Source organism: Sphaerodactylus townsendi, linkage group LG03 (genome assembly GCF_021028975.2).
Source record: "Sphaerodactylus townsendi isolate TG3544 linkage group LG03, MPM_Stown_v2.3, whole genome shotgun sequence".
NCBI classification, from domain to species: Eukaryota; Metazoa; Chordata; class Lepidosauria; order Squamata; family Sphaerodactylidae; genus Sphaerodactylus; species Sphaerodactylus townsendi.
This window is the reverse complement of record NC_059427.1, coordinates 72946107-72960965: the sequence shown is the minus strand read 5'-3', so window position 1 is coordinate 72960965 and position 14859 is coordinate 72946107. Positions and strand designations below refer to the sequence as shown.

Here is a 14859-nt window from a genome sequence, read left to right as displayed (position 1 = left end):
AAGACCAAGTCTGGCAAATGCAGCCAAAAACTAGTATGACAGTGAGTTAGGGCAACCAAATAGTATGATACCACCTGTGGACTATCAACTGCCCATTTTTGAGGTCTTTGTTGTTCTCAGTTTATTGACAGATTTATAGAAATTCACTTGGTAAATGCTCTGCAGTGTCCATGGCTGAACAGGGAAACACCACTTTCCAAGATTCAAGATAAATGCTAGGTTATAGTGGTATATCAGATCACCTTACACTATAGAATTGTGTTTCAAATGGGCTTAATTTGTGTCTAAATCAGACCATAACTTGGCACCAAAAGGATGAGTTTTGTCCTCATCACTCTCCCGTCTTCCTCCCTTCACATATTTGAAATCAACTAATGACTTCCAATTTAACATAACTCATAGTTTGCTAGTCAACTAAACCGTCAAACCAATGTTTATTCTAGTTGAAGAATAAGCCTTTTAAAATCACATTTTGAAGTTGATTTGCAATCCTTGTTTACAGCAGAAGAGCAAACATAGTTTGCTGTTGCAGATGCAATTGTAAACTGTGGTTTGTGTTAAATTAGAAGTAACTAAATAGTGGCTATCAAGGAGAAGAGGAAACATACAGGTGGAATGGTTTCCTCTGTTAGCATTAAAGATGGTTTGTTGTTAATGTTCGTGCACTCATTCTGCTTACTATTTTGCTAAATGTGAAAAGGGACTCTAGTCATCAACTTTATTTTCAATTTTTGTCATGCTGTTACATGGGATTCTCCAACATATCTGAACTTCCTGAATATATTGTGTTTAATGCTAAGTGCACACCTCAACCCAACAAGCTGTATTCTACTCACTGTGAACACCAATAGTGCAGAATGCAGACGTCCGACAGTGTTTCTTAGTCAGTTCGCATAGAAACACTGGGACGTCTGCATTCTGAAGCATTCCCTATATAGACTGTTTTATGTTCACTTATATATTTGTATGTTTATTAGTCATGTTGGTTCAGATCGTGTGTTTTATTGTATATTTTATGTTGCACTATTGGTGTTCACATTGAGTAGAATATAGCTTGTTGCGTTAAGGGGTGCACTTAGCATTAAACACAACATGTTCAGGCAGTCCAGAGTGCATTGCATTTATTCTGATTCTTGGGTTATACGTTGCACTCAATCTCTGGTTTTTGCACATGCACCAACATATTTCTTTATTTGCAGTGTGTATTGATGTTTTCTGTTTTTCAAAGTGGCACTTTGGCCATGTTTTTTAGCAGTGGCCATAAACCAAACGTTTTCAAAAAGAGAAAGGGCATGATAAACAGAAGCATAACATACACTTAATGGTTTTAATGTGTCATCCTCATTGGAGATTAGGTAAAGAATAGCTGGTTAAAAATGGTCAGGATAAAATACAGCATATTTCTGTAATGTGGTCTGAGAGAGGTTCATCTACTCTATAAGTATGAAGATAATTGTACAAATATGACTTAAGCAGGTATTAAATCACAAACGTTTACAGCTCTTCCTTCTCATCTTGTTTCTACCTGTTTGACTGACAGGGTAGAGCTAAATCAGTTTGATTTACTGTGCAAAGCTGTTGCATTCAGGCTTAGGGCAGCCAAGCTAGCAGGACCAGTTGATACCAAAAAGATGCTGATGGCAAATTATTTGTAGTTCTCCAGTGTTTGGTAACTATGAATAGGAAGTAGATGGTTTTGGGGGGCAAGGGTGGAATGTGCATGTAACATGGTATGGAGTCTTGCTAAAGAGGAGACAAGACATGTAGGGGAGATGGTTTACATGAATACCCAGAGGGATGTGTTTCTTTTAATCCTAAACAGCAACAGATGATTTGGTTTCTTTCTTTTTTTAAAACCTTCATTTTAGTAATAATGTTAAGGAGAATCAAATATCAAAACTCTCTCTCAGAATCTTATAGTGGTCTCTTGTTGCAGACATTTGAAGATAGGGTATCAACAGAACCAGTTCACAATGGCAAATTTCTTCTCAGGCCTTTTGTTTTTCTTAGAAGACTAACCTGGAAGTTCTCTTTCCTTTTTCTCAGTATCACAGTCAGAAAAGAAACGCCTTAGAAAGCCAAGTAAACGGCTTCTGGAATATGCAGAAGAATATGATCATATATTTGCACCTAAGAAGAAAAAGAGGAGCCGGGAATCATTTCAGAAGGTGGGTGCAACCACTATGCAATTGAAGAAGAAGAAGAAGAGTTTGGATTTATATCCCCCCTTTCTCTCCTGCAGGAGACTCAAAGGGGCTTACAATCTCCTTGCCCTTCCCCCCTCACAACAAACACCCTGTGAGGTGGGTGGGGCTGAGAGAGCTCCGAGAAGCTGTGACTAGCCCAAGGTCACCCAGCTGGCGTGTGTGGGAGTGTACAGGCTAATCTGAATTCCCCAGATAAGCCTCCACAGCTCAGGCGGCAGAGCTAGGAATCGAACCCGGTTCCTCCAGATTAGATACACGAGCTCTTAACCTCCTACGCCACTACTGCTCCTACTACATTGAAATGTAGTAGGAACTTTGTGAAAGACTGGGGAAATGTCTAAATAGGGTTTTTACAAATTCTCATGGGTATTTTTTAAAAGTAGGGCTGGGATCCAGCAAGGCCTATGTTGTCATGCACAAAGGGGCATAGGATCCCAGTTCTCTGAAGCCCCTTTGGCCACAGAAGCTGCTACTGGTGGTTGATTTAACTATTAGGAGTGGCTTATCATAGAGAGCAATAGGTTGCAGTAAAGAAGGATCCTGAACATTATGGAGCATGCTTAGCATGTGTGTCTGTTTGGAGCCTGAGCATTTATGAAGATATATATTTTTGTTGTTATTTTGTTATTGTTATTTTTGTTGTTATTTAAGCAAATGAGTATAAACAGCCCACCACCCATCATTTTGCCTGTCACTCAAGACTGATTGGTTTGACATCAGTTTGATTGCTAACCTGTTGAAGAAATGCTGCTATGTCCGTGAAGAGGATATACTCCCCTGCACAGGATCCAAATGTTGGATCAGAATCTTAATATTTTTTTTCTGTTTGTATATGTGGCCGTTATTTAGGCAAGTTCTTTAGAGAAGGCTGAAAGCAAACAGGATTGCAGCAGTGGCAAGCAGAGACAGAATAAACATCTAGAAAAGAAGTATATGGATTCGGTCTCACCTGCCTCTTCGTCTAAAGAATCTCCTCCAGTCCTTGAAGCTGAACATAGTCTGATTGATGACCCTGAGTCCCATTCCATGGAGCCGAGGTCTGAAATGCCCGTTCTGACATTGTCTTCACCAAATGTGTTGGAAACTGCTGCTGCTTCTCCTTCACAGGGAGAGGAACGGTTGGTGAAATCAGGTAAATTTTACGTATGCACTGAAATAAGTGCATATTCTGTGTATGATTTCCTGTGTAGAGCTGCCATATGAGGTTTTTCTACTTTTCATGTGATATTCCAGAGAGCTGACAGATTTTGCACAGGCCTCTTTTTGTTACATTTGTTAATTCCAACTTTTTATAGAAGAGTTGAGGGTGGAATGGTCCTGTTGCCTCCATTGAACAACCCTGTGAGATAGGCTAGGCCCACAGAATGACTGGCCTATAGTCACACACAGTACAGCCCTATGCAGAGTTAATCAACAAGTCCAAGTCTAGCTAATACTGTAAAACTTGAGCTGATTTTTGGGACTGCAAGTAGATTGCTCTTAGATATAAGATGCATCCCTCCAATAGCATCATCAGCACAGAAATTTTGTTATGATAAATAGGGAGGAAAATATACACTGACGAGGAGCAGAGAAAAATAGATTCAGGTGGGTAGGTGTGTTGGTCTGAAGCAGCAACAATTTATACCAAGTTTTTCTCTTGGTTTAAGCTTTTTGTGTGTGTGCAAAAATTTTCAAACTATGTGCATGCACATGAAAGCTTATACCAAGAATAAAACTTGGTTGGTCTTAAAGGTGCTACTGGACTAATTCATTTTTCTGCTGCTTCAGATCAACAAGGCTGTCCACCTGGATCTGTCTGCAAAAAAGGAAAAAGAAGGAAAACAGAGTCCTTTAATGGGTAGCAGATGAAAAGGAATTGTGGTCACTTGTTTCATGGGAGAGAAAAGTTGAGCCTACAAAAATTCCCACTTACATAGCTCTTAAAATTGCACAGAAGTTCTGGTTTAAATCTGTGATCTATATTCTTATTTTGCTGTTGCACTGGATGTCTGTTCAAATATATGAATGCACTTAGGAGTGATATTGTAATGGAGGTGGGGACAGAGGGGCAAGAACAGAATAGGGCAGGAACGTTGAGAAAATTATTTGTTGAGACAGAGTGTGGGGAGAATATTTGAGACCTAGTAAGAAGCAGCTTAGAATAGCAGCCACATTTTAAATAGATGGCTTCCTCATGTAATTTTCTTCATTTTGCATAAAGTATATGAGTCTCAAAATAAGTTTTTACCTGTTTAGGATGCTACAAAATAACATGTATATTTTTTATTTTTTATTTCTATCCCACTCTAACCTGTTGCTCTTTCTGCTTTTCTTGGCCCTGGGATGAGAAGATATAGCATAAAGGATGTCATGGTTGTTTTGATGCTTATAAGTTCTAGTTTGTACCTTGTAAGGAAAATAACTGGATTGCATCTTTCTTGCAGGGAGCTTTGAGAGCAAGCGACAGAGGAAGCCAACTAAAAAACTCTTGGAATCCAATGATTTGGATACTACATTTATACCAAAGAGAGAATGGACTTCCATAAAGAAGGTACATTCCTTCATTCAGCTTCTGAGTGTTAGAATATTAAGATCTGCTATGCTCTTGGGTGTAAAATACTTGATTCTGCATTCAGAATTTTCTCTGTGAATTTCTCATTGTGGATTTTCTTTTTTTTTTTTTAAAAAGGTGCCATCCAAACTGGGTTGATGTTAGTTCTGTAAGCCCTTGAATTTGTGTAACTTTTATAGTGGCCAAGCTACAACCCACTAATATTTTTGTACACAACCACTATTCATCTCTTTCTTAGTGGTATGTGTTCTCCAGTTCTTTAGGCAAATCAGTAAGTATCTTGTTTTTTTAGGAGGAGTGCAGCCTCTGATATAAAACTCCTAGTTTTTCTTTGCATTTGTGGCTATAAAAAACAACATCAGCACATGCTGACAAAAGAAAAATTGTTTTCCATTAATTTATTCTGTACCATGGTATTAATTCTTTTTATAAGATGTTTATGACATTACAGAAATACCATAGACTACTGTGCTAAAATGTCTTTAGCTAAGAAGCCAGTCTAACTTATTAGATTTGATTGAGTAAGTGAAACTATCTTATGTTGTTCTTGTAGCATTGTGTAGTGGTTAAGAGTGGTGGACTCTAATCTGATGAACCAGGTTTGTTGGTTTGTTTTGACTTAATATCCCACCCTTTCCTGGCTCAAAGGCTAGGCTCAGGGCAGCTAACAGTATTTAGGAAAACATCATACACCATACCCATAACAATAAAATTATTTACAAAACCAATGTTTACAAAATGCATAACAATAAAAATAATTAATAATAATCTAACATTCCTATAAATTCATATGGTGCCAATATCTGTTTAGTTTAATGTACGTTAGCTGTTGGGAACGATTACAGTTTTACTTACAGCTTAAAAATCTTTCCCTCCCATCCCTGTACTATTTTATATCATATCAGAGGAAAGGAAGGGTAGGATTCAGGTGGACTGGGAAGCCAGCTAGGTGGAGAGCTGTTGCTGCCTCAGCCTTAGGTCCGTTGGAACATCTCTGTCTTACAAGCCCTGAGAAACTGAGCTAGGTCCCATTTCCCCACTCCTACACATGAAGCCTGCTGGGTGACCTTGAGCTAGTCACAGTTCTCTCAGAGCTCTCTTAGCCACACTTACCTCACAAGGTGTCATTGAGGGGAAAGGAAGAGATAGAGTTTGTAAGCTGCTTTGAGACTCGGTATGGTTGAGAAAAGCAGGGTATAAATTTAAACTCTTCTTCTCTTCTATATAACCTAAGTAGCTGAGTTGCTGTTCCAGTTCTGTAACTATTGTCCTGTAATATCAAATAACCACATCTGCTAAGTGTAGTAGTTGATACCTGTTAAAATGTAGTATATTCAGTGTAGGCCTTCCACATGTTTTGTATGCTTATGATATTTCTAGTCCTTCAAAGTGCTTGAAAGTCTTTTAAATACATGGGCAGCCCACTCCAGAGACCACTGTGGCCAGGGACTACTCCACTGCAAAAAAAGAAAAAAACACCAGCTGCTTGGTTGAACCTCCAAGGGTTCAATCGTTTGGGTGGCGTAACTCTGAGGCCCCTAGGTCAGTGTTCTCGTCTCATAAGCCTGGATGAAGACCAACTAAGCCTGAGTGGAAGCCATTATTGCAGCTCTGGGGGCTGGGCTCTCTTCCTGGTCAAATATCATTGTGGTCTGCAGTGCCTACCCGCTGCCCAATTTGTCCATCCCCACTGGTATAAGTGCCACTTGCTCTTGCAGAGTGGGCAAATGCCTATCTGGCTCCCCCCGCCCCCATACGATTGGCCTGTTAGTCAATGTGATTCTCCCCTTTTGTTGCCATTGAGTGATCTCTCTTGGTGGTCTTTTCCTCGTTCAGTAATTTGAGAAGCTGTAGTATTGATTTATAAATATGTTGAAGTAGAATTGTAGTTGAGATGAGCTCAGAGAAACACATCTCCTTGCTGGAATGTGAATTTGCTTGGTAAATTGTCAATGTTCCTTATCCACAGTGTTCTGAGGCTGGTCCTTTGGATACTGAAATGTCTGAGTTGTATGCCACACCTCAATTTCTGGACACTGGTGAAGGTAGGCATTGCTAGAATTCTGTGGAATGAAGCAAAGAGTTTCCTGTGCAATGAGTAAATTAAGCAGTCACAATAAATACCCATTCAGATAAAATATAAGCATGTGGTTCATAGTTTCTGGTCAAGATTTTTACAGTTTTTCTTTAAGCTGTGCTGCAGAAATTAAAAAATAGGGCAATAAAATAATTGACGCTGAATAAAACACTGTATATCATGGCATGACTGAGAAATATATATCTGAGAGGGAAAGGGCTGCTTTGACTACAAAATTTTTAAATTGTTCAAATTTGTCTTGTAAAGTTGACAAATCTCAATTTAAGTTAGATCCCACTGATCTTTTTGATGCAATCATTAGCAATAACTTTGGTCTCATGATGTCTTGGTTTTATGGGTCTTACTGGCACTCATGCAGTCTGTGTTCTCAGAGCAGATAACCGTACTTCACAAATGCACCTCTGTGCACAGGATAAATTGCCCTCTGATGGACGAAAGTGTAAAACATCACATGATAGTTCATAAACTATGAATGATGGCAATTAAAATTGAAAATAAAATCCAAAGCATGTAAATTCTACTCTTATATGGAAATCTTAGCAATGCTTGCTTAGGGCCAGAACTGAAAAACTGAAAGACAATTAGCCAAAGAGAACACAGAAGAGACAAGCCACCAATCATGCTTTGCTTAATGATCATGAAGATGAGAAACTCACTTTTTCAGTTCTTCAGTATACGATCTTTTTAGGTATCAGCTACTTTCCTGTGTATTGTACAAAGGAATACATTTAATGTGAGTTCTTTTTAAATATACTAGCAATGTCTTTCAGCTGATGATAATAAAGAAAATAATGTGTTGGGTTCTAATATCCTGATCACAGTAATTTTTGTGTTTATTTGTACTGCCTTGGAATAGGCTTGCATTCATTGATTCTAAGTGTAATGGAGCTTTAGGTTGGCTGTAGCATGCCGAATGCAGATGGGGAATGCTGGATTCTATTGTGTTTGAGGCTGAAAAATGACAATATCAAAATTGTCTCACAATTCTGCTGTTTCTGCCATGGTGTTAAATCATGAACTCTGCCTGGCTACAGCTCCTGAAAAGGCTCCAGCAAAACAGAGAAAGCGAAAGCGGCAGCGGCGAACTCTGTCTTCAACTCCAAATAAAAAAGAAAAGAGTGAAGATATACTGGGAGAAACTTCAAACTCAGAGGTACTGCTGAGCTGCGAGTTCTCTTAACGATGTGATTCAGTATACTCAACTGTTTTTCTTTTGAAACCCTCTCCAAACTTGAAGTGCTTCCTTATGTCTCTTTGAGCCAGAAGTTCACTTTGAAAGCTTAGGTTTCATTTCTTGGAATTTTGGATCTTTGTAAATTCTGATGCAGTGAATTTCACTGGAAGATTTCCTTCTGCATTTTAAAAAGTATCTTTTTAAGGAACGGTTCTGTCATGGAGTTGGATCCAAATTCCTGCTTCTGCGAGTAGGTGCTTCTGCTTGCTCCCACCAGCAGTGGGAGTGATTTTTTCCCTCTTGCTAGTTCCCCCTTCCAATTGCAAGCACCCTGTGGTATTCCTCAGTTTATTGGTAGTGTAGTGGGCTGCAATGAGAAGGAGGCGGCACAAAAGCTCTCTTTTGCAAGTGGTGCTGAACTGGCAGGTTGGATTCTAATTCATGGTCCCTTGAGCCCTGTGTTACACTGCTGTGGAAATGAAAACTACATATATTTTGTCCTCCTAATATCTTGATCAAGACAGTCAGATATAAAATTATTTCTCTGTTCTCTGGGTGTTCTGTAGGTCAGGGACCTGTTCAGTGCTGTATTTTTTCCCCTCAGTCTATCACTAGGACAAAGCTGTTTAGAAGGAGGAATGTACAACTTTTTCCTTGCAAGATTAGTACAAACAGGAAGGCCCCTGTAAACCTCGGGTTCATATACTTGTTTGCTTGTCCCATTCACACAGCGGGGTGTAACTGTTAAAATTTAGGGTGTGGTATTCATACAAGCAGAGAAATTAAACACTTCAAAAATGGTTATTGTGCAGTTTCATAATGTATGTCCAATACCAAGGTGGTCTGGGGAAGGATTATTGAAATTCTCCAGTGTGGCCAGTCAGTAAGACTGCCAAAATAGGATAATAGAACAGTTATATTTAATGTGCTGTATTAAAGTTCAGAATGTTTCTTTCCCTCAGTGAAACCTAAGAGTTGGAGCAGTGTGAGGAGAGTTAGCACCACAGCATGAGGCACCTTCTGCAGGCAGAATGATTAGGGCTAGAAGCGTTGCATGCAGCTCAGCAAGCAGGTTGGCGGCACGTCCATATGTTTTGTAGCCCACCTATCAGTAGCCCAGAAGAGGGTGTGGGGCTGAAGAAAAAAAATTGACTGTTTTAAATCTTGGCTTTCTTTTTAAAAGGGAGATAGAACTACTCAAGGGACACTGGGAAGCCCCAAGGAGACTGCTGAAGAAGGGTCTGAAAATGACCATGGAGTCTCTTCTTCCAAAAAGTTGCAGGGAGAGCGTGGAGGAGGAGCTGCCCTCAAGGAGAACGTGTGTCAGGTAGAAATCGGAGACACTTGGGTGGAATGCTGCTAACTGTGAAAATGTCATGAACTTGGAAACAGATTCTGCAATTCTTGTTTCATGCAGGCTGGGTTGGCTTGTTTCTGGGTTTTGTTTTGTTTTGCCCTGAAATAAACTTGTTGCAAACAGGGGCCCAGCTCTGACATGAATTCATTTCATCTGTTAGAAAATGATTTGAAGTTGGATCAATCACTGAGATTTCCTTCACACTTCTGACAAGTCACACAAATTTGGCTATGTGCTTTGCTCTAAAGAGATGTGGAGACCCATTTTTGAAAAAGGTTCAGTTGAAGAGAACACCAACAGTATATTTTGTGCATATTTTTTTAAAAAAAATAACTTTGTGATAATGTTTTGTTTCCCTTCTTCACAGATCTGTGAAAAACCGGGTGAGTTGTTGCTGTGTGAGGCTCAGTGCTGTGGTGCTTTCCACCTGCAATGCCTCGGGCTCTCAGAAATGCCAAAGGGCAAATTCATCTGCACTGAATGTTCCACAGGTACAGTACTTGAAGGACAAAGCTCACTGCTAATCTGTTCTGCTTTTGTGCTACTCTTGGGTGTGAACCTGTTGAAACAAGCAACTTTGCTGTGTGGAACAACCAGAAAGCGACACTGTGAACTGAAATAGAATAGTCCTTTTCTGGCTACCATCAGCTAGACTGTTTGCCTAAAAGTTTCTGCTTTGTTGCTTCTTAGAAGTCTTCTTCCGTCTATATTTTGATTACATGCTGCCAACCCTGTAGCAAAATGTAAAGTGATGCACATAGGGGCAAAAAATCCAAACTTCACATACACGCTACAGGGGTCAGTGCTATCAGTCACAGACCAGGAAAGGGATTTAGGCGTCTTAGTTGATAGTTCCATGGGAATGTCAACTCATTGCATGGCAGCTGTAAAAAAGGCAAACTCTATGCTGGGGATCATTAGAAAAGGAATTGATAATAAAACTGCAAAGATTGTCATGCCCTTATATAAAGCAGTGGTGCGACCGCACTTGGAGTACTGTGTCCAGTTCTGGTCGCCGCATCTCAAAAAGGATATTGAGGAGATAGAAAAAGTGCAGAGAAGGGCAACAAGGATGATTGAGGGACTGGAGCACCTTCCCTATGAGGAGAGGCTGCAGTGTTTGGGACTTTTTAGTTTGGAGAGGAGGCGGCTGAGGGGGGATATGATTGAAGTCTACAAAATTATGCATGGGGTAGAAAATGTTGACAGAGAGAAATTTTTCTCTCTTTCTCACAATACTAGAACCAGGGGGCATTCATTGAAAATGCTGGGGGGAAGAATTAGGACTAATAAAAGGAAACACTTCTTCACGCAACGTGTGATTGGTGTTTGGAATATGCTGCCACAGAAGGTGGTGATGGCCACTAACCTGGATAACTTTAAAAAGGGCTTGGACAGATTTATGGAGGAGAAGTCGATTTATGGCTACCAATCTTGATCCTCCTTGATCTGAGATTGCAAATGCCTTAACAGACCAGGTGATCGGGAGCAACAGCCGCAGAAGGCCATTGCGTTCACATCCTACATGTGAGCTCCCCAAGGCACCTGGTGGGCCACTGCGAGTAGCAGAGAGCTGGACTAGATGGACTTTGGTCTGATCCAGCTGGCTTGTTCTTATGTTCTTATGTTCTTACAATTCTCTTCCATTTTACTGTCCTATCCTTCAGGAGTCCACACATGCTTTGTATGCAAGAGTAGTGGAGAAAATGTGAAGCGGTGTTTGCTTCCTTTGTGTGGGAAGTACTATCATGAAGAATGTATTCAAAAATATCCTCCCACCGTCACGCAGAACAAGGGCTTTCGATGTTCATTGCACATCTGTATGACTTGCCATGCTGCCAACCCTGCAAATGTGTCTGCGTCTAAAGGTACAGCAATTTTATAATCCAGCATTGATGTCTTTTTCTAAATTCAGTTCTTGTATAGTCATTATTTAGGATTTATGCTTCTGTTGAAAATTTTAGATGTGGGATTGATTTTCTTTAAAAAAACTTGTATGTTAGCAATTTTTTTAGACTAAAAAACTCTTAAACTCCAATGTGTTTCTCTACCAGGTCGTTTGATGCGTTGTGTTCGATGTCCTGTTGCATACCATTCTAATGATTTCTGTCTTGCTGCTGGGACAGTGATCCTTGCTTCCAATAGCATGATCTGTCCTAATCATTTTACTCCTCGAAGAGGCTGCAGAAATCATGAGCATGTAAACGTCAGCTGGTGCTTTGTCTGTTCTGAAGGTAAGACAGTCTGCACATTGTGGTATTGCCATATTCCAGGTGACTCCTTTATTTGAAGGACGCTGTTGATGAACATTAGTGCCTATGCAGAAAAAAAATACAGGCTTGCTAGAAGTAAAATTTAATGTCCAGCTTATCAGGATTTAATTTACAGCATCAAAAATCATAGGTTGACATTTGCAAATCATAAGCCAAAATGAGTTAATGGAATGAATCTTTTTCCCTCTGAGACTTTCTGCACTCCACTCCACACACACACCCCGCCCCCAAAACCCCAAGCTGATCCAGAATCCCAGGGAGCCCTCGGGAACTCAGTGGTTCACAGTGCTGAGGGCTGCGGCATGGATGCGGAACCAACAGAAGAAGTTGGTCTTCTCTTTCTTGAGTTTTCCATTCACAGAAGAGATTGCTCAGGATAGGTGGGAGTGACTTCATGCCACTTTCAAGCTGCATCCCACTGTATTGCATCCCAGAAGTGCTACTTAATCCTCAGGAACAGCTTTTGTGGGGGGGAGGGACGATAGAGGTTAGGGGTTGGCCTCCTTCAGTTCAGCTGAGGATTCTCACTGACAAGGCTGTGCGTGGAACTGATCAACTAGCCCCTTTTGTCAGTCATAAAGCCCCATATATCCTTCTTGATGCAGTTTTTTTCAAATATTCAAAGTAAAGTGCCGATGAAGTCTTTGATCAGATACAGTTGTGAACTAGTTGGCAGGGAGGGGGAGGCAGCGGCAGGGAACAAAATTAAGTAAAGAATCCACTGGAAGCAATTAGCAATGACAGGAGCACATTCAGGGGCTGTCCTTGAGTCTTTCAGGGAATGAAGATGGGAGAGAAACAGACCTCACCTCACAGCAGAAAGAAACCCTACATCCTGCTCCAGTTTGCTATTATGCGTCCCTGTAAACTCTTAATATGGCTATGCAGTAATGGAGCTGGAAGAAGACATTTGTATTTTTATCTCTTCAATATAGCATCCTTCAGTATTCCGGCCAAAATAATGAAAAGTCATGAGAAACCCCAACTGCTTATTTTGGCAAAAGAAAATGTTCTTCCCTACAGGTGCAGCTCTATGCAAACAAGTATGGGAGCACTGAGTAGTGGGTTAGATACCCTTGATGCCTCTGAAATAAAACTGACAACTGTGAATGAAGATTGTCCTACACAAAACACCAGAGTTAATACTGTTCTGACCATATTTCCTATCCTGAGATCTGCGATAGGGTTTGAGATCTAAGGCGCCATTACGTTTCATTTTGAATTTTGCGCCACTAATGCTTCTATTTGTTGCATGGGAAGGAAGAGGCTGTATGTAAGTCGAGCGATGAACACACGGTGGAACTCTTCAAAGCCGCCTTTTGTTTCTCACAGGCGGGAGCCTTCTGTGCTGTGAGTCTTGCCCTGCTGCCTTCCACCGGGAGTGTCTGAACATTGACATGCCGGAAGGGAGCTGGTATTGTAACGACTGCAAGGCCGGCAAGAAGCCCCACTACAAGGAAGTGGTCTGGGTGAAAGTGGGGCGTTACAGGTGGGTCAAGGGAAATGATGTTTTACTCACTGTGAGGGTTCAAGCTGACTCTGTTCTGGTTATGGTGATGCCTTCAGGTTTTAACTAACTGGTAAGCAGGACAGTAATAAATCACGCTAGTGATACCCTTTTTTACATGGTCATATGCCTGTTGTTCCTTCAGTTGTTCTTACACTAATAATAGGATGTATAAAGTCATCTTTCCATATGAACTGCAGCTTTGTCATGGTTAGCATCTGTATAGATGATGCACCTCCAGAAGGAGTAACCTAGGGAACAGAAAGCCTATCTGGGAGTCCCAGGTTCAATTCTCCATTTGTGCCATGGAAGCTCCCTGAGTGACCTTGGGCCAGTCACACATTCTTAAGTTATCACAGGGTTGCTGTGAAGATAAAATGTGAGATAGGGGAGTAATATAAGCCACTCTGAGCCCCAATTGGACGGAAAGGTAGGGTATAAATGAACTCAATGATACATCTGGAAAATATCCATTGTTCCTGGCATTTTGTTTTTGTTTTGTTGTGATCAGGTGGTGGCCTGCTGAGATTTGCCATCCTAGGACCATCCCTGTCAACATCCAAAAAATGAAACATGTCATTGGTGAATTTCCTGTGCTGTTCTTTGGGTCAAATGATTACCTTTGGACACACCAGGCTCGAGTGTTTCCCTATATGGAAGGAGATGTGAGCAGCAAGGACAAGATGGCAAAAGGAGTGGACGGCATCTACAAGAAAGGTAACATGTTTTCTTTTATGTCTTTTATTGTACATCATTTACATCCTGCCTTTCTTCTCTCACAAGGGCCGCCAAGGCAGCGAATGACAGGAGCACATCATTAAAACAATTAAAGACAGCTAAAATGTATATAAAGACATAAAAGTAATGATTAAACCATAGGGGAGGGAGGGGGATCACTGAGGGAATGCCAAATGAAACCAAAAAGGACTGGGTGTTGTGTTTTTTCCAAGTTTGCCAGCCATAGATGGGGCAAAATGTAGGAGCAAAAACTGCCAGACCATGGCCACACCACCTGGAGAACCCACAATCCCCAGCTGATTCCAGCTGTGAAAGCCTTCAACAAACAAAAAGTCCTCATTCACTGGTGGAAGATAGCATCAGCAGAAGGTAGATGAATCTCCCTGGGCAGGGAGTGCCAAAGTTTGTTGCTACATCTGAAAAGGCCCTCTTTTGGGTTGCTATCTGCCTATTCTCAGAAAAGAGGGCACCTGAAACAGGGCCACATAAGGTGGTTGGGCAGGTTCATAAGGGAGTTTAGGAAATCCTTCAGCTATATAGGTCTCGAACCATTTAGGACCTTAAAGGGCAATACTAGCACCTTGACTTTTGCCAGGGAAATTGAAAACCAGCATAGATGAACCAAAACTGGAATGGTGTGGCCCCTATAACCCACTCCTGTCAATTGCCTAGTTGTAGCATTCTGTAGCATTGTGTACCATTTGAAGTTTCTGAACACTAGGGTGTTGTGTGGCTTCCAGGCTATATGGGCGTGTTCTGGTAGCATTTTCTCCTGATGTTTCACCTGCATCTGTGGCTGGCATCTTCAGAGGATCTGAACACTTCTGAAGGGCTCTTAAGAAAGGGCATGATGACTTTGCCACTGAAGTCAACCCTAGGTGTTGTTCATGTCTACAGTTCCAAGAAACGACAGTATGACTTTTAGCAAACTTTTAAAGCCATCAGTACCCT

The 14859-nt window shown here is 41.0% G+C and overlaps 1 protein-coding gene across 2 annotated transcripts in view; it reads left to right on the top strand.

Annotated features, from left to right (window-relative positions):
- Positions 1 to 14859, top strand: part of NSD1 (nuclear receptor binding SET domain protein 1) — a 58784-nt gene that overhangs the window by 26510 nt on the left and 17415 nt on the right. For both annotated transcript variants that reach the window (XM_048487829.1, XM_048487828.1), the window contains 11 exons: positions 2047 to 2168; positions 3057 to 3339; positions 4634 to 4740; positions 6731 to 6806; positions 7894 to 8012; positions 9217 to 9360; positions 9758 to 9881; positions 11058 to 11258; positions 11445 to 11624; positions 12996 to 13152; positions 13682 to 13887. In XM_048487829.1, coding sequence (XP_048343786.1) covers positions 2047 to 2168; positions 3057 to 3339; positions 4634 to 4740; positions 6731 to 6806; positions 7894 to 8012; positions 9217 to 9360; positions 9758 to 9881; positions 11058 to 11258; positions 11445 to 11624; positions 12996 to 13152; positions 13682 to 13887 — 1719 coding nt within the window. The remainder of the gene's footprint in view (positions 1 to 2046; positions 2169 to 3056; positions 3340 to 4633; positions 4741 to 6730; positions 6807 to 7893; positions 8013 to 9216; positions 9361 to 9757; positions 9882 to 11057; positions 11259 to 11444; positions 11625 to 12995; positions 13153 to 13681; positions 13888 to 14859) is intronic.